The sequence below is a fragment of the Phaseolus vulgaris genome, chromosome 6, assembly GCF_000499845.2.
Source record: "Phaseolus vulgaris cultivar G19833 chromosome 6, P. vulgaris v2.0, whole genome shotgun sequence".
Classification (NCBI taxonomy): Eukaryota; Viridiplantae; Streptophyta; class Magnoliopsida; order Fabales; family Fabaceae; genus Phaseolus; species Phaseolus vulgaris.
The window spans coordinates 17,821,214-17,847,009 of NC_023754.2; the positions used below are offsets into that span (position 1 = coordinate 17,821,214).

Genomic DNA, 25,796 nt, shown 5'->3' on the forward strand with positions numbered 1-25,796 from the left:
TAGATATGTGTTCCCTTAGAAAATGATGCCTTATTTCAATGTGTTTGGTTCTTGAATGCATGACAGGATTTTTGGTTAAGTTGATTGCACTTGTATTATCACACAGCAGAGGTATATGGTTAAGTAAGATACCAAAATCATTCAATTGTTGTCTTAGCCATATAGTTTGAGCACAGCAACTCCCTGCTGCAATGTATTCTGCTTCAGCAGTGGAAAGAGCTACACAAGCCTGCTTTTTGCATTGCCATGAGATCAAGCTTGATCCAAGCAAATGACAGGTTCCACTTGTGCTCTTCCTGTCAATTTTGCAACCTGCAAAATCTGAATCAGAATAACCAGTTAAGCTTAATGAAATATTACCTGGATACCACAAGGCAACTTCTTTAGTTCCTTGCAAATACTTCAAAATCCTTTTGACAGCATTGTAGTGTGATTCTTTAGGAGCAGACTGAAACCTTGCACACATGCACACTGCAAACATTATATCTGGCCTGCTGGCAGTGAGATACAACAGTGATCCTATGAGTCCTCTGTATTTGGTTTCATCAACAGAAATTCCAGCTTCATCATGATCCAAATGACAGCTTGTTGAGAAGGGTGTGCTGATTGGTTTACACTTGTCCATTTCAAATTTCTTCAGCAGATCCTTGCAATACTTGGCTTGACTTAGGAAAATGCCATCCTTGAGTTGTTTGAACTGCAAGCCTAGAAAATAGTTCAACTCACCCATCATTGACATTTCAAACTCACTCTTCATGACTTTCACGAAAGCTTCACACAATTCTCCATTGTTTGATCCAAAAATGATGTCATCCACATATACTTGGACTAGAATTGAGTCATCTCCTTTCTTCTTAATGAATAAGGTCTTATCTGATGTGCCTCTGTCATAGCCTTGTGAGGTGAGAAAATCACTTAGCCTCTCATACCATTGCCTAGGAGCCTGCTTGAGTCCATAGAGAGCCTTTTGGAGTTTGAGCACATATTCTGGATGTTGATGATCTTCAAAACCTGGTGGTTGTGAGACAAATACCTCTTCATTTATATAGCCATTTAGAAAGGCACTCTTCACGTCCATTTGGAATAGCTTGAACCCTTTGATGCATGAGAAAGCAAGCAGCAGTCTAACAGCTTCTAACCGAGCCACTGGTGCATATGTCTCATCATAGTCTATTCCTTCTTCTTGATTGTACCCTTTAGCTACAAGCCTAGCCTTGTTTCTGGTGATCACTCCATGCTCATCCATCTTGTTTCTAAATACCCATTTTGTTCCAATTACATTCATCTCAGGTATTCTAGGAACAAGAGTCCAGACCTCATTAAGAGCAAACTGATTCAGTTCCTCTTGCATAGCTAAAATCCAGTTACTGTCCTTGAGAGCTTCCTTCAAATTCTTGGGTTCAACTTGAGATACAAAGGCCATTGCTTCACAGAAGTTGTTTAAGGATTTTCTAGTTGACACTCCTTTCTCAATGTTCCCAATGACATTATCAAGGGTTAAGTCTCTTGGGGTTTTCCACTCTTTTGGCAAACCTGCAGCTGCAGTAGATTCTTGTACAGTATGTGTATCAGCAGTATCAAAATGAATCGATTCATTTTGATTTAAAACAGATTTAAATTCATTACTGTCAGGTTCATCAGCAGCTTTAGATATACTATGATCAGTTTCATCAAACACAACATGCATTGATTCTTCTACTATAAGCAGCCTTTTATTGAAGACTCTATATGCATGACCATTCAAAGCATAACCAATGTGCACACCTTCATCAGATTTAGCATCAAACTTACCAAGATTTTCTTTGCCATTATTCAATACAAAACATTTACACCCAAATACTCTAAGGTGACTCACACTAGGTTTTCTGCCCTTATACAATTCATATGGGGTTTTCTTAAGAATTGGTCTTATTAAGGTCCTATTTAAGACATAACTAGCAGTATAAACAGCATCAGCCCAAAAGTACTTAGGAAGCTTAGATTCATTTAACATAGTTCTAGCAAGTTCCTCTAGTGATCTATTTTTCCTTTCAACTACACCATTTTGTTGGGGTGTCCTAGGGGCTGAAAAGGTATGAGCTATCCCATGCTTCTCACAGAACCTCTCAAACTTAGCATTTTGAAACTCTCCCCCATGATCACTTCGAATTGATTTAATGCAGCAACCATTTTCATTTTCCAGAATTTTTGCTAATCTCTTAAAAGCAGAATAAGCATCATGTTTATGTGCAAGAAATAAAGTCCATGTAAATCTAGAGTAATCATCCACAACAACTAAAGCATACAAATTTCCAGCCAAGCTAGCAACTCTAGATGGACCAAATAAGTCCATATGCAACACATCCAATGGATTTTTTGTAGAGACAATATCCTTTAACTTGAAAGAGGATTTGATTTGTTTACCTTTCACACAAGCATCACAAAGCCTGTTATCCTGAAATTTAATGTTAGGTAAACCAGAAACTAAATCTTTAGATTTCAATTTATTCAAGTGATTTGTGTGTATGTGAGCTAACCTCCTGTGCCACAACCAAGACTCATCACTTCTGGACAGCAAACACTCATTTGAAGAGTTAGTTTCCATGATATTCAACAAGTAAATGTTATTCACTCTCTTACCAGTAAACAGTGCCTTACTAGATGAATTACTTGAGATTGTGCAGCCACTTGACTCAAAATTCACTTTGTATCCTTTGTCACAAAGCTGACTTATGCTGAGAAGACTATGCTTAAGTCCTTCTACATACAACACATTCTCAATGGTTGTTGAATTTCCTGTTCCAACAGTTCCTCTGCCCAAAATTCTCCCTCGGTTATTGTCACCATAGGTCACATGTCCTTCTGCTTTGAGCTTTAAGCTGGTGAACTTTGTAAGATCTCCAGTCATATGCTTGGAACAGCCACTGTCCAAGTACCACTGGTTTTTCTTGCTTCCAATCTGCAAAACAGAATAAAAAATTTACAAATGGTACCTTTTTCAGTATAGGGTCCAGCACAGATTAACACCTTCTCTTTGGTAGCCATTTAGCTAAGTTCTTAGGCACAAGATGTTTTCTAGCAATGCAAGACCTAGATGTATGACCAGATTTCATGCAGTAAAAACAGGTTACATGAGATGCCTTTTTGCCACTGTTAAAAGCTGAAAAAACTGATTTTGCTGGAACAAAAAAACTTGAAAGCTTTTTGACATTGGTTGTATTTCCAGGGGTATAACCAAGTCCATTCTTATTGAAAACAGCATTCTGTGATCCAAGGAGAGACTCAAGGTTTTCTCTTCCCTTGGTGAAATTGGAAAGGGTTTTCAGCAAATATTCCACTTGTTTTTCCAATCTTTTGCAGTTTTCACAGTTTTTAATAGAGGCATGCAAGCAAGTCAGTTCAAGGCTTACCAAATCTGTTTTGGCCTTATACAATTCTTCCTCAAGTGTTTTTACTTTAGGTGCAAGCACATTATTTACCTTTTGCAGCTTATTGCATATTACAGCTAGCCTATTGGCTTCCTCATGTGTTTCCTTGAAGGCAGCAAGCAAATCATCATAGTTATCAGAATCAGCAGAAAAGTTACTTACTGATTCAGAGCTTGACTCCTCATCCTTCATCATGAAGCACAAATTATTCTCCTCATCTTCTGTTGAAGAACTGCTAGTTGAGGATACTTCATTTTCCTCCCATGAGATGTAGGCTCTTCTTCCTTTGTTCTTTTCAAATTTCTTGCTGGCAGATTTGTCCCTTGTTTGATTGTCTGGACAATCTGTTTTGATATGCCCTGTTTTGCCACATCCAAAGCAAGTATATTTAGAAGAATTTGAATCATTGGGTTTAGGATACCTTCTTTTCTGCTGGTTCCTATTTTTGCTTTTCTTCCTTAGGAATTTGCTGAATCTTTTTGTAAGAAGGCTGATTGTGTCATCATCTTCAGCATCTTCTTTTTCTTCCTTGATCTCATCCAATTCAGTTGCTTTCAGTGCAAGACCTTTGGGTTTTCTCTCTGTTGTTTCCTGCTCTTTAAGTCTTTTAAGCTCTAGCTCGTGCTCCATCAGCTTTCCAAACAGTGCAGCAGTTTCCAATTTTGACAGGTCACGGCTTTCAGAGATAGCTGTCACCTTTGGTTGCCAGCTTCTGTCGAGGCACTTCAATATCTTTGTGTTGAGCTCCTCTCTGTCAAATTCTTTTCCCAAGCCAGTGAGGTGATTCACAATGTGGGTGAATCTCTTCTGCACATCAGCAATGCTCTCCTCGGGTTGCATTCTAAACAACTCATATTCTTGGATGAGTGCATGTTTCCTTGACCTTTTCACATCTTCAGTACCTTCATGAGTCACTTCTAAGACTTCCCACATTTCCTTAGCTGACTTACATTGAGATATCCTGAAGAACTCATCCATGGTCAATGCAGAGGTTATGATGTTCTTGGCCACAAGATCATGTTGAGCCTTCCTCCTTTCGGTCTCATTCCATTCTGATCTTGGCTTTTCAACTTGTTCATCCTTGACAACCTGCATTGGCACATAAGGTCCATTGACCACAGCTTCCCAAATTAATGCATCAATGGATTCCATAAAAATTCTCATTCTAACTTTCCAAAATGCATAATTCATTCCATTAAACATAGGTGGTCTATTAACAGCAGAACCTTCAGCAAAAAGCACATTGAACTCAGACATTATTACAAACAAACTTGATTAAAATACAAGTCCTAGCTCTTGATACCAATTGTTGGGTTTAATAGTGCCAAAGTTCAAGAGGGGGGGTGAATTGACCTTTTAAAACTTCTTCGCAGAAACAGTGTTTAACCCAGTTTTACAGAAAATAAATCGATTTATGTGAAAATGAACAGATTTATTTCAGCACTATTTTTTCTGTTTGAAACGCTTTTAATACAGCAGAGCTAATCACAAGACTATGCAGTGAGGATTTCCAGCAGCACACACAGATATCAGATTTGAAAAACAGTGAAACACAAAAACAGCAAGCTTCAATTTCAAGCAAGTGATTAAGGTTCAATTGATAGTATGCTAGTTAATTGAGTGACCTTTGCAAACAAGCTGTTCCAGTGGCTTTTAACAGACTATGAATGTTCTTCTTGATGTTAAGCAATTTTCCAGAAATTAAGAACACTTAATCACAGAACAGCAAGCTTCAACTTTAAGCAATTGTTTAAGGTTCAATTAATGGCGTTGACAGTTTCTTGAGCAACCTATCACAGTCAATCTGTTCCAGTGGCTTTTAGCAGATTTTATATGTTCTTATCAGATTAAAACAGCTTTTTCGGAAATCAAGAACAGTATGCACTGTGCCCAGAAAGAACAGATTTATTTTCAATTGAACAGATTTATTTCTTTGCTGTTTTATCAATTATGCAGAAACGAAATTGCAGAGAGAGAGAGAGAATGAACACAAGCAATTATACTGGTTCACTCAACCTGAGCTACATCCAGTCTTCACCAACAACAGGTGGAATTCACTAACACACAGTACAATCAAGTACACTTCCCACTATTCTTGAAACCTACAAGAACTTAGGTACTCTTGCTGAAAAAACCTATTTCAGCACTCACACACACACATCCACTCTCCAAGAACACCTATCAAGAAGAGGATTTAACCAAACTATTACAAGTAATAAGAAGTGAAACGACTACACCTGATTGAGGTAACAAAGATCAGCCTTAAACCAGTAGGCAAGATTGCTAGAACAGTAGCTGCACCTCAAACCAAGCTTTTGGAACCAAACCAAGAACAAGCACTTTTTGATTTTTGAAATCTTTGAAGAACAAATGCTAATCCTTGAAAACACTTAACTTTCTGCTGTCAAAACTTGTTTTTTGCAAATGTATGAACTGTTTGAATTGTTGTTAAACTCAGAAAACAAGTTTGCATTTTATAGAAAGCCAGCTTATAACAGAATTTTGAAAAACAGTTAAAGCTGTTATAAAATGAACAGATTGAAAATAAAATAAACTGATTTATTTTCAAAAGCAGTTAGAGAATCTGTTAAGTGAGGAGACTTAGTCAACCATTCTGGTGCTGAGATAAAACTGAAAAGTGTTTAAGTATGATATGGCACCAGAGGCAAAAAAGAATCTATTCATTTACAGATGAACAAATTTATTTTCCAAAACGAAAACAGAGGAAGTTTAACTATTTGAAATTCAGTCGTTTTGAAAAGAAGAAGACTTAGTCAAAATACCTGATGCACAAAATCTAATTTTTACAAGACTTAGCCAAGGCATCAGTGAGAAAAATGAATCTGTTTATTTAGAAAAGAACAGATTTATTTTTATGCAGTGAAACGTGTTTTTGTGTAAAACATGTGAAAAACAGTTTTAGAAAACTTATGCTTGTTCTTATCCCATGGCCAGTGATTATGAGGTGAGTTACTCAGCAAAAAGCTACTCTTAGACAACCTCTAAGCACTAACTAAGACATTCTTAAAGCAAAGCACAAATACATGGAAAGTACATAAATGTCTTCATCAAACACAACATACAAGACTTCATCAAACACAATCTTGAAGGGGCAGCAACCATCTTCAACACAACGTTCATCTATATATAGGGCATGCGTTAGGATGAATTTGTTCAAGTATACATCCATTCCAAATGGAGTCATGGGAAGGGCTTGATATCGACGACAATGACATTGGTAGTTATGTACGATGTTGCAACTCTACTACCAATGTCATTCCGGGACCAGCTGGTAATGTGCAAGCCGTGATCCTTAATCGGAACTCTGACCAGCCAGTGAACACTCAAGAATTTATAAACCGTATAGGTCAACAAACTTATGATCGTGATTTTACATCCAACCAATGGAAATGGGCAGAAAAATTCCTTCAATTCCAAGGTAATACTCAATCACCTTTTTTAGAATGGAACAACAAAAGTTTATGTGTAATGATGTTTTCATTTTATTGCGAAGGAGAAATTGAAGGACGTGGTTCTGAACAGAGATCATTCCTGGGAAGTTTGAAAGAATTAGATGTTTTCCCACTCTTAAGTTGTCTAATCAAATCATGCAAGCACAATGGTCTAGGAGACATGTTAATAGCAATTAAGGTAATATACCTATTATGTAATCTTTCTTACATTTTGCAAAAGAAGTTCTATATTAAATTTCTTGCTTTACAGGATCCGACGGGGACTGCAAGTGCAAGTGTTCATGGGAAGGTTTTAAAGAATGAAGAATTTGGTTCTCTAATTGAAGTTGGCTCTGTCTTAGTCTTAAAGAATGTATTAACCTGGTGAAAAACAAACTTTTCTTTTACAATTCCATATGTCATGTCATTCATACAAGTATTTTTGTGTGTTTTTTAGGTCGGCATTTTCACTCCAAATCGAAGGAACTTCTACCTTAATATCACTCTTAACAACATTGTCAAGGTATGTAGTCAATCAACATAAATGTAATACAACTGTGGAAGTTAAAATAATAATCGTCTTCTTTACATTACATTACATGGTTGAAATTAAATTGTCATTCATGTAGGTTTTCAATTCTGACATATGTCCACCAACTGATGACTTAGTTCGTGCTTGTCATCCAGTAGTAAGACTTCCACCCACGACTCTAGGTACAATACAAGAAATGAACAACACTTTAAAAACTATAATGAAGGTTGCCCATGTATATTGTCTAACATTTGCCTTCCTCATCAATTTTCAGATGCAGAAAAGATGGAGTTATTATTCAAGGCAATCAAAAAATAAGGAATTACACAATCTTGAATATTATGTACTTCGAACTTGAATGTGACGTCAAATAATGTTAAATGACGATTAATAACATCTCAGTTTTTTTGCTGTTTTTATGTAAGTGGGGACCTATGTTGTAGTTTATGAACAGTCATGTTCATTGGTGAAAGTGTACCTCAATTTCTGGTGTATTTATATAAGTGGGGACCCCTGTTATTTTAACTGGGGACCTATGTTGTAGTTTTTGCACACTCACTTAATCCTGCAACTGGGTCATTACTTTTGGATTTTTTGGCTGCAAAGAGGGTTGAGATGGAAGTCCAGGGACCTCATTGGAGGTTCAGGCCATTCATTGGTGAAAGTGTACCTCAATTTCTGGTGTATTTATATAAGTGGGGACCCCTGTTATTTTAACTGGGGACCTATGTTGTAGTTTTTGCACACTCACTTAATCCTGCAACTGGGTCATTACTTTTGGATTTTTTGGCTGCAAAGAGGGTTGAGATGGAAGTCCAGGGACCTCATTGGAGGTTCAGGCCATTCATTGGTGAAAGTGTACCTCAATTTCTGGTGTATTTATATAAGTGGGGACCCCTGTTATTTTAACTGGGGACCTATGTTGTAGTTTTTGCACACTCACTTAATCCTGCAACTGGGTCATTACTTTTGGATTTTTTGGCTGCAAAGAGGGTTGAGATGGAAGTCCAGGGACCTCATTGGAGGTTCAGGCCATTCATTGGTGAAAGTGTACCTCAATTTCTGGTGTATTTATATAACTGGGGACCCCTGTTATTTTAACTGGGGACCTATGTTATAGTTTTTGCACACTCACTTAATCCTGCAACTGGGTCATTACTTTTGGATTTTTTGGCTGCAAAGAGGGTTGAGATGGGAGTCCAGGGACCTCATTGGAGGTTCAGGCCATTCATTGGTGAAAGTGTACCTCAATTTATGGTGTATTTATATAAGTGGGGACCCCTGTTATTTTAACTGGGGACCTATGTTATAGTTTTTGCACACTCACTTATTCCTGCAACTGGGTCATTACTTTTGGATTTTTTGGCTGCAAAGAGGGTTGAGATGGGAGTCCAGGGACCTCATTGGAGGTTCAGGCAATCCATTGCTGAAAGACTACCTCATTGGGTTTTTCAATATTCATAACAAAGTTCATTAATAAAAACAATACTACAAAATTAATGAATAACAATAGTGTTAATGAATAACAAAATTAATCCACTTACACATTTAGTGATGGAGATCAAGCCCAAGAGAACATGGAGACCACTCATCAAGCTCAAGAAGAGGTGGAGGAACAAATGGAGGACGCCCATGGAGGTCAAAGTCCACCTCAAAGGATTACAAGAAGCATGTTCAAAGCCTTGGGAGCTAGAGGACATTTATTTTCTCTTTTTATAGTGTCTTTAGTTGAAGGTGCTTAGAGGGAAACCTTAGAAACCTCTTTTGTTATAGCATCTTTTAGGTTTTTAGTTAGGAGCTTTAGGGGGGTGTATTAGTAGATAGGTGTAGGAGTAGAATAGGGGGTGCCAAAGTGAAGGAAAGGATCACACCTTCCTTGCTTGGCATTTTTAGCGCCGGTTCTAGTTGTTTTTGGGAGGGAATTTTGAAATGTTTAGCTTTCATTTTTCAGCACCTTAGGCTATAAATAGAGGTGCCTTCCTTGTAAAATTCAGATTTGAATTCATCTAAAGAAACTATACTCAAAATTGGAGTGAGCATTTGGAGAGCTTTTGAGCTTCTACTCTAGTCTTATCTTGAAGGACCATGGTTTCCTCAAGTGGCGGCTTGCACACTCATCTAGGAGCATCCATACTTCTAGTGGCGTGATCATCCAACCTATCTTCCATCTTCATGAGCATTCTCTTCTCCTTCCTTTCTTCTTTTTCAATTGTTCATGTTGCCTTGTGTTTTTTGATGTGTTTTGGTTCGGCTATTCCATTTTCCAGCACATGTGTTCTGTTTTTGTTTTCAATTCCTTTTATGTTCGGTTCTTATGTGTTCTTGCCTAATTTCTGTTCGGTCTTCTCTTTTTATAATTCCTTTGTTGATTCAATTTGACAATATTTGGTTCAACCAAATGAGTTTGGGATTTGGTACTTGTTATTGGTGAGTTCTTGACTTAGAACCATGATCCAACTTCTAAGAAAGTGCCTCTATATTTTCCAGCTCAAGGTGATTCCTCAAAGTGTCAAGAATCTTGTTCTATGTGGCTATTGGAATCACATCATTTAGAGTTTCCACAATAATTACTCCTCAACAAAATTATTGGTGCAATACTACAAATTACAATGGTTTCAACAATGTAAGCAAAGCATACATCCACTAACTTAAAAACAAAAAGCACCTAAAAACATATCCATTAATGAAGCATCATTTTTTGGGTTTTTTTGGCTTCCTCTTTGAATATGTGGTCCAAGGTGTTTTCAAAACAGCACTCTTGAAACGTTTCCTCGGTTGAACGTTCATTTTAGGAAACATGTTGACTTCTTCACTAGGTTGGACTTCATCTGGATGTAATTGTTTATCTTCATGTACATCTTCATGACTGTTAAATTCTTCATTTGGTTCTACTTCATCTACATCTTCATCACTGCTTTCTGCCTTTTTCAAGTATGTGCAATCCATTGCAAGAGGTTCAACTTCAATTACTTCAGACTGAGTATCACGACGAAGACAATTTCTCCTTGCAATTAACTGAACTATGTCATTAACCTCTTTCTCCATACTTGTCATTAATAATTCCTGCTCCTCAGATTTCCGCATCAGTTGAAGAACTTTCACCCTCATTACACGGACTTCATCCTTTGTTGGTTTCTTCTTCGTAATTCGACACCCAATTTGGTCAAAAGCTTCTTCAACAAATTTATTGCAAACTTCTTCATTGGAAGCACATAATTCAACAACAACCTGTTTGTTGACATATATTATTCCAAAAATAATTATGTACATTCAAAACAACATTAAGGTAATACAGATTAAAAAAAACAAAAAAATACCTTATTCTTACGCAGACCACGTTCAAGTTCATGGTCACCAACTCTAACATTCATCCAATGCATGATACGGGGATATTTATTCCCACTAGTAGGTACTTGACGCTTATAAGAGAACAAATGTTCCATCGTCCATATCTGAACAATGAATACAAAAAAGGCATTTATTAAAAGGTCAACACAGATGCACAATTATTACAAACATTTACCAATAACAAAAATGTATCATTTTACCTGCAAGAGGTAAACGCAACCATCCACATGGATATACGACATATTTCCCCGCGTAATCCATTTTGAAGCTGAACACAAACTATCAACCAAAATCTCATACAATAAACCCCCCCAATTATACATATCAAGTTTGTCTAAATCATCAACAAGGTTAAATAACCCATCATGAACTAAACCCAATCTAGTAGGGAGAATAAACTCCGACAAACCTAACAAGACATACAACTTACAAAAGTCCTCTGAGGAAATATCATTCCCAAGTTTCAAAATAACAGAATATATCATTTCCACAGTTACATGACCTTCTTCAAAAAAACTCCTTATGTGAGATATAATACTACTTTTCCTTAAATCAATTTTTGTACCACCTACTCTAAGACCTAAACCTAAACACACATCTACCAAACTAAACGACACAAATTGATACTGAATTGAAAAACATTGCTTCCTCTCGACCCATGAACTACATAACTTACTTAAAAGTCCACGGCTCAATTTGATGTCCTCACGAACAAACAAAAGCCATCCAAATGGGGTGGACTGTATAATACTCTTTTGTTCCAAAGTTATAACCATGTTCACAACAGCCAAACGCTTTGACCTGCAATTATGCCTAAACACCTGTATATCAAAACCAAATACAAATACAGTATAATAATTAAAGTTAAAGATAAATAAATGTAATTGTCATGTCTACTTAAAAACAAAAAACATCATTTGAAACAAACCTTAGCTTGACCCTCAGGATAACGATCAATCGTAAGAACCTCCTCATCTGAACATCCGCTAATTGACATTATATCCTCAAACAATTTTGTGAATGTTTCCTGTTGAGAACGAAACCAACATACACTCTTATAACATCAGTATGCTTATGCTTCAATAATAGAACATTCGGTTAATTTAGAGCAACATGAATTGTTGTGCACTTCTATTAATACCTCAATTCTTAAATATATGTGCAGTTCTATTAATAAATAAGTTTTTTCATTTGAAAGGGGCAACATACACTTACAAATGGGAGCAATCAGATTTTCATTTAACCAAGCCTTTTCCATCACCACCTGACGCCACATCATTAGCAACTACAAAGGATTTAGAGAGAACATAAAACAATATTGTCCCACAATTTCATCAATAACTAACATAAAAGAATACTGCCCTATAGTTGTTTGTTACATTAGTGTCTCACAACCCATCCATTGCAAATTTAGGAACCAAATAGCAATTTCAACATAGTTGCAAATTTAAAAACTAAATAACTATTTCAACAAATTTACAATTTAAGAACCAAAGAACAGAATAATTTAAAACTAATTTAGAAGGTACATGGTGGAATCTTCACTCTAACAGGAAGGCTTGTAACATCAATGACGTAAGGCTTTTCAAGACACCAATAACTAAATTGGGGAAACAAAGGTTTAATGATATTTTCAAAAAAATTTCACAACGAATGTAGAATGCAAATGAGTCAAATGTAGACCAAGTTTACTCAGCTAACTAAACTGCCAAGAAATTAGATGAAAATAAAATAACATTTTAACCAAAATTCATTCTACTAACCTCTTCTTCATCTTTGGTCGGATCCAATATAATACAATAACTATCTGTTACAGAACGACATATTGGAACCAAACAGACAAGGATGACAATTAATTACTATTAATAGAATTAAAATGTAGAAATAAACCAACAGACAAACTAAGTAGTGTACATTACCAGGAACATGCTTTGACGAATTCCAGTCTCTATAGGTGCATCACATGCTGCATAAACTGTACATGGAAGAAGATATATGTTAAGTTAAGTTAACAAAAAGAAGCAAAAATACAGAACCATATATTTTAAATATTAACTTAGGATAGGATTACGTTTTGGAAGGAAGCCTGGTTAGCCAACAAGAACTCATTGGCTTTAGATGCAGCTGCAGCTTCAGACACCAACGCCTTTATGACCAAAGTCTTAACCTCCCGGGATTTGTAAGGAAAACCCTCTCTCCCATACGAGTTAACCAACACTGCACTTCCCTCCGTCACCAATTGCTAGGAAACCCTAAAAAGTCAAATCCAAACCAATACAAAGGTCATTCAACATATAGAAAATCAAAACACCAATAAACCCCAGTGTCCAACAATCCAAAACCCCAACATCCAACAAATAAACGAAATCGGAAAACCCTAAGTCCAAAAAAATCAAAACGAAACCAATGAAAACTTGACGAAAAATTATATGAAAATAGATGCCAAATCAAAGAGCTCACCGGAATCAGAATCGCACACGTTACTAGAATCGGAATCGCAATTTCAGAAATATCCAAACAAAAACGAAATCCAATGTAATGCGGTACCGATATCGCACTACAAATGGTGTTGATCGTAGACTTCACCGGAATCGGAATGAGAATCGCTACCACTCCAAATCGCACTCCAAATCGCACTGAGAAAATGGGGCTGAAAACGAATTCCAATGTAATGCGGTACCCATATCGCACTACAAATCGTGCTGATTGTAGACTTCACCGAAATCGGAATGAGAATCGCTACCACTCCAAATCGCACTCCAAATCGCACTGAGAAAATGGGGCTGATTTTGCCTTTCTAAAACCTAATTTTTTACTACAGAACCCTAAATTTTAAAATTTTGCCACCTCAACAATACTGGCCCCACATAATACTTTATTATATTTTAATCCACATTAGCAGGCGTAATCTGGAGCAACACTTAATTGGGTGTCAAAATATCGGTTCCCTTATGTGAATAAAGGCATTGTGGAAGATAAGCAGTGAAAAAACGCAATCTCTGACTATAAATACCTTTTTTGAGATGCATTCTAAACAAAAACAAAATTAGTAACCCACCAAATGCATCACTATTCAACATTACTACATAATAAGTAGTCTTTGAATGTTTAAAATCTTTTCCAAGTCTTCACCTCCTTGTTCTAGTTCTTTCTGGCAACGCTGTTTCAGCAAAGGACACTGCTTTATTTCAAGACATGAAATTGATTCGGGAAGACCCTCCTCCGGTAAGCATTGGAGGTTGGGGCAGTTCTCAAGACTCAGTGCTTGAAGGGATGAGAGTTGACGGAGACCTTTGTAGTCCAGTTTTTCTAGATTTAGACAACGACCGATGGTTAGACAAGTAAGAGAGAGTGGAAGCAAACCTTTGTGAGGAAAACATTCTACATCTAGTTTTGCAATCGACAAGCTTTCCAAAGAAGAATTGTCTCCGAAAGCTCTTTTCATTGAGTCAACAAGCCTAGAGCAATTACTGATTATCAGTTCTTTTAGATTTGATGGGAAACCTCCTTCAGGGAAACTCAAGTCTTGGACAATCTTCTATTGTCAGGTCTTCTAGATTTGATGGGAAACCTCCGTCAGGGAACAACTCAAGTCTTGGACAGTCTTTTATCAAGAACATTCTCAGAGATGGAAGCAGCATACGCATGTTTCCACACAATGATTCTAATTTATGACAGCTAAAAATTTCCAAACACTCCAGATGATTATGAATGAGACCTTGTGAAATCATCTGTAAATTATGAAACCCATAGAGATTAAGGGTCTTCAGTGTTTGGAAGAAATCCAGTGGAAAGGTGCATAGAGAGACACAGTTATCACTTATTGATAGTAGGACTGAATCAACCTCTAAGTGTTCAAGATTGTCGGACCCAGCAATTTCCAGCAATGATACTTCTTCCATTCTGAGAATTTTCATTGTAGCCCAGTCCAAGTGCAGCTTTCCACACTCACTTAGTTCCAAATCTAGAGCCCTGGGAGCGGAAGCCTCAAGTTGTTGACAATCTTCAATTTGTAGTATTTTCAAAGGAACAACTTGCTTTGGCAATTGTCCTTTCAACTTGGGACAAAATTTTATGGAAAGCCTTTGTAGATGTGGGAAAGAACCTGTCACAACTTGGCATTCCCACTTTTCCCAATGACTCATATCGGAAATATCCAATGTTTCAAGGGATTTAAATGAAGAAGAGTTATTCCCATGAAAACCAGCATCGATACTCACTATCTCATGAAACCCTGAAATGTCAAGAATCTTTAGACATGGCAAAAGACCAAGTGGAGGTAAACGTTGGCAAGATTCACATTCATTCAACTTTAAGGACACCAAATTCCATAATGAATTTTCTAGTAACCAATTTGGAAATTGTTTGCCACCATAGTCAAAGATTGCCAACTCCTTTATATTTTTGGAAGGTTGGAGATTCTCAATTACGTACTCTTGTTTTTTTGAATCAACAGAGTTCCGATCGCACCACTATCCAAATGTTAGAGACACAAGGTGTGTTTTATTCTTCAAATCTGCTTCTAATGCATCAAGGGGGTTCTCAATATTCTGGAGCTCCCCAATTGATAAACTTCCCTCAAGGTTGAACTCTCTTAGCCGTTGAATACCCAACTCCCTATCATGGCCAACATTAAAGGAATTCATTACTAATTTAAGATTCTTCAGTTTTTCCAAATAAGGTGGCACCTTTCTCACTTTAGTCATCCTAAATTCAAGGCGACACAAATTGGTGAGTAAATGCAAATTTAAAGGCAACTCCTCCAAATCTCTACAGTAGTTCAACTTTAGTATTTGTAAGTGGGAGAGTGAACATATCTTTTCAGTTAGTTTTTTTTATTGTAGTACGGGAGAGGTCTAGGGAACGAAGATACTCAAGATTGCCAACAGAGTCAGGTAACTCTTGAAGGTCAAAATATTGAGACAGAGATAAGATACGTATGAGCTTAAACTTGGAGAACAATTCTTGTATTGACATATAACACTTCCAGGCATAGCCTAAATCATTCACTCTCATTGCAATAAATGTGCGTAACCTTTTTGTATCACAAGAAGTTCCAAACCCATCAAAGTATTGATATAGACCAAGTTGAACTGAAAAATAACGAGTTACTTTTTGTATATGTTTTTCTTGGCCAACTTCCAACCTGAAATACATGTCCCCACCAACATATTTTGCCAAATCATTTAAAAGGTCATGCATGAAAAAAACTTCTTCGTTTTCACCTGATTGTTGAAAGAAGGACCTTGATAGTAGATCATTGAAGTATTGTTGACAAACTTCTTCTGCAGTCCTACTATGTTGACGACAGTGTGGAAAATTTTCAGTCATCCACAACTGAATTAAACACTCCTTTTTAAACTCATAATCCTTAGGGAATAGGGCACAGTAAGCAAAACATACCTTAAGATGGGAAGGAAGGTGGATATAGCTCAATGCTAAAGCAGGCATAATATTACAACGCTCTTTTGAAAATTCCCATATTTCACTTTGGAACACAATTTCCCATTCCGAAACAGATGATTTGTTGTATAACAGACTTCCCATTGTTTTCAAGGCGAGTGGTAGTCCTTTACATTTTTTAACAATCTTCATGCCAATCTCCCTGCACTTTGGATTTGGTTGAGTATCAACATATCCAAATGCATGTTTAGCAAACAACTTCCAACAATGATCTTCTTGTAATTGCTTTAGGGAGTGTTCTTTTGACCGCATGGTAGAAGCAACTTCCTTATTACGTGTAGTCACAAGAATCCTACTTCCTTGGGCTCCAAGGTCAAGGGGCTTCTGCACTTCTTCCCACTTAGTTTGGTTTTCGTTCCAAACGTCATCCAAAACAAGAAAAAATTTCTTCCCCGTCAATTCTTCTCCCAATCTTCTATGAACCATTTCCAAATCTCTACTATCATCACTTGATTTAGTAACAGCTTCAAAAATTGCTCTTGATATCTTGAAAACATCAAATTCATCTGAAACACAAACCTAAGCTTTGACAACAAATTTAGCCTCATCCACCCTCGGGTCATTGAATACATGTTGAGCAAGAGTGGTCTTACCCACTCCACCCATTCCCACAACAGAAAGTATTGATGGTTGGTTACCATTGTTGATGTCAGAAGTCAACCAATCAATGATCAGTCTTTTATCATCATCTCTGCCATAGATATCAGATCCAACAACCAACGATGTTGTTTGTGATTTCTGTGGCAGTTCATTACTCAACCCAGATCCAACACTGCTAGCGGTTTTCAATCCTAGATCACCCCTTTGGCTTGAGAGAAATTCTAAGTCATCAAGGATTTGTTTCATCCTACACTCAATTTCCTTGTTAAGGGAACTAATAGGAGAAGATTTGAAGAAATTGAGTACCTTGCAAGTACAGCCTGAACAGGTTTGAGATTCAGATTCAGCATCTACTTGTCTTTTGGAGAGCTTTTGTATATCATCCAAGAGATCCTCTGCATCAAGGACAATATCTTTGACCTTAAGCAGCCAGTTTCTGACATGAGGATCCATGAACTGCTTTCGCTCTGCATCATCAGCCAGAGAATGGATGGAGTGCAGCTTGGTTTCCAACTTGTTGAGCAGCTTCTTATCAAGCTCTCTTGCATGAAAGAAATCGAGAATTTGAGGAGAAGCTAGCTTCTGGAATGCCACCTGTAGGAAAGTAGAAAGAAGAGCACCACCAACAAGTTCTAATGCCATTGAAGGGATTCAAGTGCAGCTAGTTTATGCCAATGACTCAGGGCAATGTAGTAATGAAACTGTATTGCATCTATGAATGAGTAGCTATTATTATATTATTCACTAAATAAGTGAATTGTTTAAATTAAGAGATATTTTAAAAAGCATGATAAAATCTATTATTTTAATTTAATTTTTTAGCTCTGCAGTGGGAATTCTCTTCATGATATTAAAATAATACTTACAGTACCTATCCAACATTTAATCTTTCTAAATAATCTAACACTACTACATGTATTTTCTTCGTTGGAATTTTATATATTCTGGTCTAGTTTACATATTTAAGATGACAGAGTGCATGTACTGGTACCACCATGAAACAAGTTAACTAAGTCAACGAACAGTTAAATAACACAGATTCTTTTCACATCAATTTTGGTTGGCCAGACCATGTGCAGGGTTAGCATTACGATGAGACGAACGTTGATAGTATTCTATTTTATGAATGATGGTTTACTGATAACACTTGCAAATGGCTAGTATTACATTGTCGGTTTGAGCTCTTTCTTATTTTTAAAATCTCTATTCTTTCTTGATAGGAGAAACAAAATCAATGAAATCATCATAAACAAATTCAATATTTGAAATGAAAATAGACATTTAACTCCGTTTAGGATCCGTACGAGTGCACCCAATGATCTTGACTAGTAGAGTTAAAAAATTTACCTACCATGCTTACTGCAAAGGCAATGTCAGGATTAGAATAAATTTCTTCTTAACCATGTTTAGCATGTCAACATGATTGTACCCAATTGACTAGTTTTCATCTATTTACCATGCAATAAACGGTAAGGAAAATGTTTGAAGATATCAAAAGGAAATGTCATCAAGATAGTGGTGCCTCCCAATCATATTCTACATTCAAATTTGTTAACTAAAGAAAAGAAATCTCCGTTATGTTTCCTGAAGCATCAGATAACGCAGGACAGAAAACCAGAGGGGTTGTCCTAAAACAATGTTGCAGAAGTAACAAATAAATAACATAACCTGTAGAAGTGTCATGATAATTTGTAGGAAACAACATGATTACCCTATATACAGGTTTTGAATGTGAGAAATCTTTTTTCAGTCTTCGCCTCCTGGTTTGTGATAACGCTGTTCGAGCAAAGCTAGTGATCCTGTGATTGTCACATCCTCGATCGAGACGATTATGAGCATGATCGTGTAAAATCATCTGCAGATTAAGAAACCCTTTGATAAGGGTCATGAATGTTGGGAAGAAATGTAGTGTCTAGTCTTTTTCTGGCAACACAAACTTTCTTAGCTCAAGGTTTTTGTCGGAAATAAAAACGATGTTTTCCACTCAAACTAAAGAAATTTGTTTGGTTTATGCACATTTGTACAACAAATGAACAACTACGGCAGGCTACAAAAACTCTGGCAATCAAAAGCATATCAACAGGAACAGGATGATGGCAGAGACCTCAGCTCAGGATCAACCACTAAAATTATGGCAAGGAGTATATAAGAAGATTGAGACTCTGATACTGATGAGAGACAAACTCTCTTATATATGTTTAAAAGTGCTATGACGTAGTGTACATTGTAGAGTAGGATTTAAATTTTCTTGCTTAAAAAGTATAGTACAATTTTGGCTTGTATTTTTGCCTTAAATAGATTAGGGCTAGGGTTAAGTTTCTAAAACTTACTTAGGATATAATTGGGCTTAATTGTAGCCTACACTAAACCCTAGGTCGGTCATTAGACCTCATTAGGTCACAAGGTGCACACTTGATCATGCTTGTCTTGTGACTTAATTTTATGAGTCTAATTCAAACCATTTACATTTGAATTTTCCCACTTCTTTTGCTTGTAATTGGTCGACCCTTTAACCTATAAATTGAGGTGTTTGACTCATGTTTTAATAGATCAAATATATGAGTGTTATGTTGCCAAATTGCACGCTTGAGCACTCTTTTGTCTAGGCTCTCTAGGATAGATACTTTTGGTCCCTTCTCTCATATTCTCCAAGTAATTTGGCCAAACCAATCATTCTCCCCACTTCTTACGGAAACTCCAAGGAATCCATGGCTCCAATGGAGCTCTCCTTGACACATCTCTTCCGTTAACTTCCGCAAACTCTCACCAGTCTCCACAGAAAACGAAATCGGATGAAGAGGATGCTACTTAATTTACTCACAATGAGTGAATGTTTTCCTATTATGTAACTTTGTTGAGTGAGACAACTTAGTGAAAGTAGTGTCACAGGTACAAAGATATATAAATCCAATTCAATACTTTCGAAAGTAAGGTCAAGTGTTGTGATATTGATGTCTATGATTTATGACATGAAATACATTTGATCATGATATATGCTTAATGAATTTATGCAATGTGTATCATTAAGAATGTATGATGCGTTTTGACTGGCTTGTATAAATTATGAAACAATTAAACCAGTATTAAAATTGAACTAGTCAATAATGCTTAAAGATAATCATAATTAAAACATAATCAAATCAGTATTAATAATACTTAAATAATACATATTGTTTTGGTTCAAAAGCTTTTATGGGTTATATGAAGTATGAAGAGTTGTCATCTCTCCTTAAACCAATCCAAATAAAATTCGATCATTTTTTTCCCTCAATGAGGTTTCTTTTTATGCACGATTCAAGACATGCATAAATTTTAGAAAAAAATAAAAATAAAAAAATTAATTATCTTTGTGAGTAGGCTTTCAGGGTGCAGCATGTCCCACAAGCATGACCTGCTCCCGTTTGCTCCGCGATTGAAAGTACCTCTGTATGATTTCATCACCTGCTAATCGAGCAAGTTGGGCCGTTAAGACATGACAACTCTCTATATCATGGTCGTGTGCTTGGTGAAACTCACACCATGCTTCTCGGTGATGACCCAACTATCGATCAATTCTCTTAGAAAAATTTAGCTTATTATTGACCTCAATGTCTCTCAAGAGTTGACTCTGAGGGACACTTAATGGTGGGCATGTGGACCATTCTCATATCTCGTTGTCTAGTCTACCAACATATGGGGCATACTGTTGGACATCTCATAGATCCCAACCATAGTGTTTGATGAAGTGATGACCTGCTGCCTTATGTGTCTAGCTAGCTTAGTTTTTATTTTTTATTATCTTGATTTTATATTTTACCTTTAAGAATGATGGTGGGTCCAAGAACAAAAAGGTTTTCAACTAGTTAAACTATTTTTTAATTGGTTAAAAAAATTTTCAACTGATTTTAATTTTGTTTTGTGGAAAGTTATATAGCCTTTCAATATGTTATCTTTTAAATAAATTGATTGAAAATACTGAAATGTTCTTAAATTTTTCTATAATGTGTTTTATATATTGAAAACTATTTTTTGATAAGTAAGATGCTAAATGTTTTCAATTTAAGTACATTCTCACGCTGAGACCTGCCAACTCGTTCGTGGGACTATATGTTATAGGTGGTCCGATAATGGTCCAATAACAGGTGCTATTATAAGTTCAACAAATACTTGCTAGGATAAATTTTAAATGATTCTAATAACATACTACAAAAAAATAGTATTATCTACGAATTTTTGTCCACGGATTTGAATCCGTAGGTAAATTTTGCATTACCTACGGATATTACCCACATACAATATTACCTACAGATTCTGAATCCGTAGGTAAATTCAGCATTACCTACCATGCAAATGACTAAAATATCTTCTGCTTTATATTATTATTATCAAACAATTCAAAAATTATTCTATGTATCGATACTTACATCTCCTACTACGGGTGGGGTGACGACTAGTTTTGGCATGTTGGGAGATATCATTATTGCCGAACCAAAGACTTATATTGCATTTGCTGGTAAAAGAGTAATTGAACAAACATTGAGTAAGACAATATCTGAAAATTCACAAGTAGCTGAATATTTATTACATTATTGATTCAATCGCACTTATTACTCACGAATCTTATTACCTACCAACTTTTACCTACGAATCTCTATTACCTACTAAGTATCACCTAGGGATCTCTATTACTTACCAACTATTATTATAATAATTATATACATAATATTAAAAATATTATTATAATATGAATAATTATAAAATCATAATTAATATTCATAAATAATAATAATAATAAATAATACTTATAATATTAATAATGTTTAATAGTAGTAATATTTAATAATATTAATGATATTAAATATATGCATAATGTTATTAAATTTTTATTAATTATATTAATAATGATAATCATAGTAATAAGTATAATAATAATTATAACATGATAACAAAACTTTACTTGTGTAATGGTTAAAGTTTATTTGAACATTCCTCAAGGGACTTGACTTTGAGTTTCACCTACTGCAGTTTAATTATAATTGTGATAGAATAATAATTAAAAAAAAAGTTCAAATAATAAATAATATTTTAAAAATAAATTATATTGAATTATGGAGTTGGTGGGTGCTAATTTCCCTACGAATTATAGTTGTTACCTACGAAATTCTTCCGTAAATAAATTAGATTTTTCTTGTATGAAACTCTTCCATAGATAAATTAGATTTTTTTTTGTATGAAATGAACTTTAAATCTAATTCAATCTTATAAAATCGACTAATAAGAAAATGATTATACACATTTGATAAAATTAATGCATCTTATCGTTGTTGTTAATCCTCTTAAATACAATTTTATGGTATATGTCACCTACTTAATTCTCTTTATTATTATTTTTTATATTATAAATAGTCCTCACATATTACATAGCTTTGCAACAATTGATTCTAAAAGTGACTTCATCAGAGAGAGAGATAGGAAAATGGCAAAAACTTCAGTATTGCTTCCTTGCTTGATAGTTTTATTTCTCATAACATTTGCAACAGGTATCCCTTTCGATTTTGTTTATTATGTGTCTCTTAAAACAATCATATATATTTAAAAAATCAATGAAAGTCCAATAATGTTTTTGTTAATTAATGATTAGTTTTGTTCTGATAAGATTGAAAAGTTTTCAGGTTCTGGGTTTGAATGTATTCAGTGCCTGACTGTAAAGGATTGTCATAAATTGAAGTGCCGTTCCCCTCCGCCGACATGCCTAAGGGATTGCTTCCAGTCTTGCTGCATTTGCGGTTGTCGCGATGGATCGTGAAAATGTCTCATCAATAATTCATGATAACAATAAAATGAAGTTTTTTAGGTTTTCAACCTCATACCGTCTTCTGTCTTTTATATATTTATATACGTATATAAAGATAAAGAAAAGACACGTATAAGTAAAGAATAGTTGTAGAATTATAGAATTTAGTTAGAAGTACAACTTATATTAAAAGTATTATTTATAATATATATTTATAATATAACTTATATATAATATAATATTAATATATTTTAATGTAGTTTATTTTAAATAATAATGTAAATATGTAATTGACTCGACGTAAACAATGCAAAAATATTAATTAATGTCTTGTTTGCTTAAAGACCAGAAAGTTAAAAAAAATTGAAAAATATATATATAACAAATAAGAAATAAACAAGTTGATAATCGTGAAAAATGAGAAACATTAAATGTGTTAAAGTTGTTTTTTTTTATCAGCAACTTGTTTCGTAAATGCGAATAAATCTGCGGAAGTGATTCAGAATTAGTGGGTAAAGTCAGAATGTAATAGTCTTTATTACATAAGGATTAAATATGTATGCAAATTTGTAATACTTTTTGGGAAATTTTTCTATGTAATTTCTAGATTTCAGTGGTAAATATATATTATTAACATTATTGCTACAATATTAATAATATTAATATTATTATTAGTAATATTAATATTAATAATATTAAAATTATTATTATTTTTATTGATAAAAATAAAATAATATTTAATAAGAATATTGTTATTAATAATATTATTATTGTTAATATCAACAACAATAATCATTATAATCATAATAATATATGATCATACACACAAAAAAAATATATCATGAAATATAAACCAATTTTAGAAATCAAAATTAATTAGTTGATATAGTCACTAAATTAGAGATTATTTTAGAAACTAAAAAAAATAGTTTCTAAATTAGTTTATATTATTGTTAAATGGTTTCTAAATTGGTATCTAATTGGCAACCAAAATTTTTGCTATCAAATTTAAAATCTAAATAATTGATAGGTAAAATCTTGATAACTAATTAAATATCAATTTAAAAATTATTTAACAATCATAGAAACTAATTTAAAAACTATTTTTATTCATGGAAGCTAGTTTCCCTCTCACACTAGTTTTTTTAAAGACATTAATATAATAATAAAGTAACATTAATGATAATAATAAATAATGATAATATAATAGTAAATAATAGTAATTTTTTATTTATAGATAGACGAGTATTACTCATAAAATTGTATTTTCCACTAATAAAAATATGTGGGAAAACATTAAATTAAATTATTCATACATAAAAATCCACGAAAAATTACCTACTAGCTACAAATTTTGAATCATTAATAATCTATAGGTAATTTATATATATATATATATATATTTTGTAGTGTCAAAAGAAATAAATAATAATAATAATAATTATTATTATTATTGAATTTTTTAAATTTTGAAAAGTTAATTATTGAGATAGAATAAAAAAATTGTAAAAAAAAAAAAAACTAAAGATAAGAGATGGAATATTCTTGAAACTCGTTTAAAAAGTCAAATATTATCTATAAGCGTTTTTAAAAAGTCAAATACTACCTATAACCGTTGCTAGTCAATTCAATAACTCTATCAAAATTGAAATGATGATTATTTAAATTTTCATCTGTATTGCATTTATTAAAGAAACTAATAGAATTAATTATCGTTATAAAAAAAAACTTCAACTCTAACTTTGACTTTTACTGTCACATGAAAACTTTAATCTCCTTTGTTACTACATTATAAATAATCCTCATAAACAGAAACCATTTACAGGAAAAACTTGATTCTAAAGATCATTTCAACACGAGAGATAAACAAATGGCAAAAGCTTCAATATTGTTTCCTTGTTTGATAGCTTTATTTCTCATAACATTTGGAACAGGTATTCCTCTTAGTTTAATTTTCTTTATTTATCACTTTCTTTAACAAATCATTAGAGTTCTAATAAGGGTTAATAAATTTTGCAGATTTTTGCGATGCCGATGCATGTGTAGACAAATGCAAAAGTGGAACAGATTGCCAGCATATGAAGTGCATATACCCTAGCTGCTTACGTATATGCGTCGCCGGATGCTGCTATTGCCATTGTGATCAAGCATCTCGTGAAAATGTTTCACCAAGAACTCATCCTAATAAACTTTAGGTTTCATGGTTTGATAAATTAAGATGAAAAAATTTCATTCCTTTGTTGTGGAATTTATTTGTAATGACAAACTATGAAATAATACTTTTTTTTTCTTTCATTTTCACATCCTTTTTTGAGATTTTATTGTTGTTTTTTTTGTGTGTTTCATATTGTTTCGAAATAAGTTGTGTGGTTGAAAATTCCGTATTAATTACAACTAATAATAAATTAGAGTATATTTTTAAAATTGATTTTATTTTACAAATTGATTTTATAAAAATAATTAGATTTAAATTTATTTCTTACTATGACATCAAAATTATTCATAATTAAGTTTGATGAGTCTATCATGTCACAAAATAATTTCTATCTTACAAACGAGTTTTATGAAAATGAGTTAAGATTAAACTCATTTCTTGATAATGTATTTTCTCATATTACAAATGTTGTTAATTCTGTTTGGGAGTGTTGTTAATAATTCAGTGAACACATAATAATAATACACACCCCATATTTAATATAAGATGAAGGTATTGAACACTAATAATGATGACAATGTGAGATGGGTTGTGTAAGTCGGTCTGCAACCAACTATGAAAATTCGGAGTATGTTTAATAGTTTTGTCTGCTGACCCGCTCAGGTCGGATTTCTATAACCCACAAGAACCAAATACAGGAAGGAACGGGTCCAACCTGCATAACAATAAAATGAGTGTTTATTTTTGCACCATTATTTTGGAATTTTTTTTCTAATGGGGACATGATTATATACCAATAATTTTTTTAGTCTCTGAAATAATATTTAATTTAATCAATATAATAATTAATTATTATTTTTTATCTAAAATTAGTTTCTATTTAATAATTTTATATTACTATATTAACATCTCATTTCTTCAAAATCTTGCAAAGATAATAATCTCCCAACTTCTTTTTTCTAGTATGTAACTACTCAACTCAAAATACAACATTGTCTCATATCTACTAAGGTAAATCTTACACCAATTCATCAACCGATAAGCCATTCTGCAATTAATTAAATAA

At 34.1% G+C, this 25,796-nt stretch overlaps 2 protein-coding genes and 1 pseudogene across 5 annotated transcripts; 1 reads left to right on the forward strand and 2 right to left on the reverse strand.

Moving 5' to 3' along the window:
- Nucleotides 1-6,602: 6,602 nt before the first annotated feature.
- LOC137833481 (uncharacterized) lies at nucleotides 6,603-7,749 on the forward strand. The gene is made up of 6 exons (XM_068641828.1): nucleotides 6,603-6,846; nucleotides 6,922-7,058; nucleotides 7,131-7,232; nucleotides 7,317-7,382; nucleotides 7,489-7,548; nucleotides 7,666-7,749. Exons 1-6 carry the CDS (start codon nucleotides 6,603-6,605, stop codon nucleotides 7,747-7,749), a joined length of 693 nt encoding a protein of 230 aa, XP_068497929.1.
- Nucleotides 7,750-9,936: 2,187 nt separating this feature from the next.
- On the reverse strand, nucleotides 9,937-17,505 carry LOC137831460 (uncharacterized). Of its 4 annotated transcripts, none has more exons than XM_068639141.1 (9): nucleotides 13,200-17,505; nucleotides 12,811-12,991; nucleotides 12,659-12,714; nucleotides 12,503-12,546; nucleotides 11,955-12,024; nucleotides 11,668-11,766; nucleotides 10,940-11,560; nucleotides 10,709-10,843; nucleotides 9,937-10,619 (listed from the first exon to the last, which is right to left on the reverse strand). In XM_068639141.1, the coding sequence occupies exons 6-9, from the start codon at nucleotides 11,734-11,736 to the stop codon at nucleotides 10,083-10,085; spliced, it is 1,362 nt and encodes a 453-aa protein (XP_068495242.1). In that variant the 5' UTR covers nucleotides 11,737-11,766; nucleotides 11,955-12,024; nucleotides 12,503-12,546; nucleotides 12,659-12,714; nucleotides 12,811-12,991; nucleotides 13,200-17,505; the 3' UTR covers nucleotides 9,937-10,082. The 4 variants fall into 4 exon arrangements, with proteins under 4 accessions (XP_068495242.1, XP_068495243.1, XP_068495244.1 ...); XM_068639142.1 differs by having other exon boundaries at nucleotides 11,949-12,024; XM_068639143.1 differs by having other exon boundaries at nucleotides 17,109-17,242.
- LOC137831461 (putative disease resistance RPP13-like protein 1) lies at nucleotides 13,822-17,444 on the reverse strand (annotated as a pseudogene).
- Nucleotides 17,506-25,796: the final 8,291 nt, after the last annotated feature.

Bases quoted from the DNA above. Each gene is read 5' to 3' on its own strand.
- LOC137833481 (XM_068641828.1), top strand. From the start codon at position 6,603: ATGGAGTCATGGGAAGGGCTTGATATCGACGACAATGACATTGGTAGT. The intron at 6,847-6,921 runs GTAATACTCAAT...TTTATTGCGAAG, and splicing joins AAAATTCCTTCAATTCCAAG to GAGAAATTGAAGGACGTGGT. The intron at 7,383-7,488 runs GTATGTAGTCAA...TCATTCATGTAG, and splicing joins CTCTTAACAACATTGTCAAG to GTTTTCAATTCTGACATATG.
- LOC137831460 (XM_068639141.1), bottom strand. From the start codon at position 11,736: ATGTCAATTAGCGGATGTTCAGATGAGGAGGTTCTTACGATTGATCGT. The intron at 10,844-10,939 runs GTAAAATGATAC...TTCATTGTTCAG, and splicing joins GTTGCGTTTACCTCTTGCAG to ATATGGACGATGGAACATTT. The intron at 10,620-10,708 runs GTATTTTTTTGT...GTCAACAAACAG, and splicing joins GTGGTCTGCGTAAGAATAAG to GTTGTTGTTGAATTATGTGC.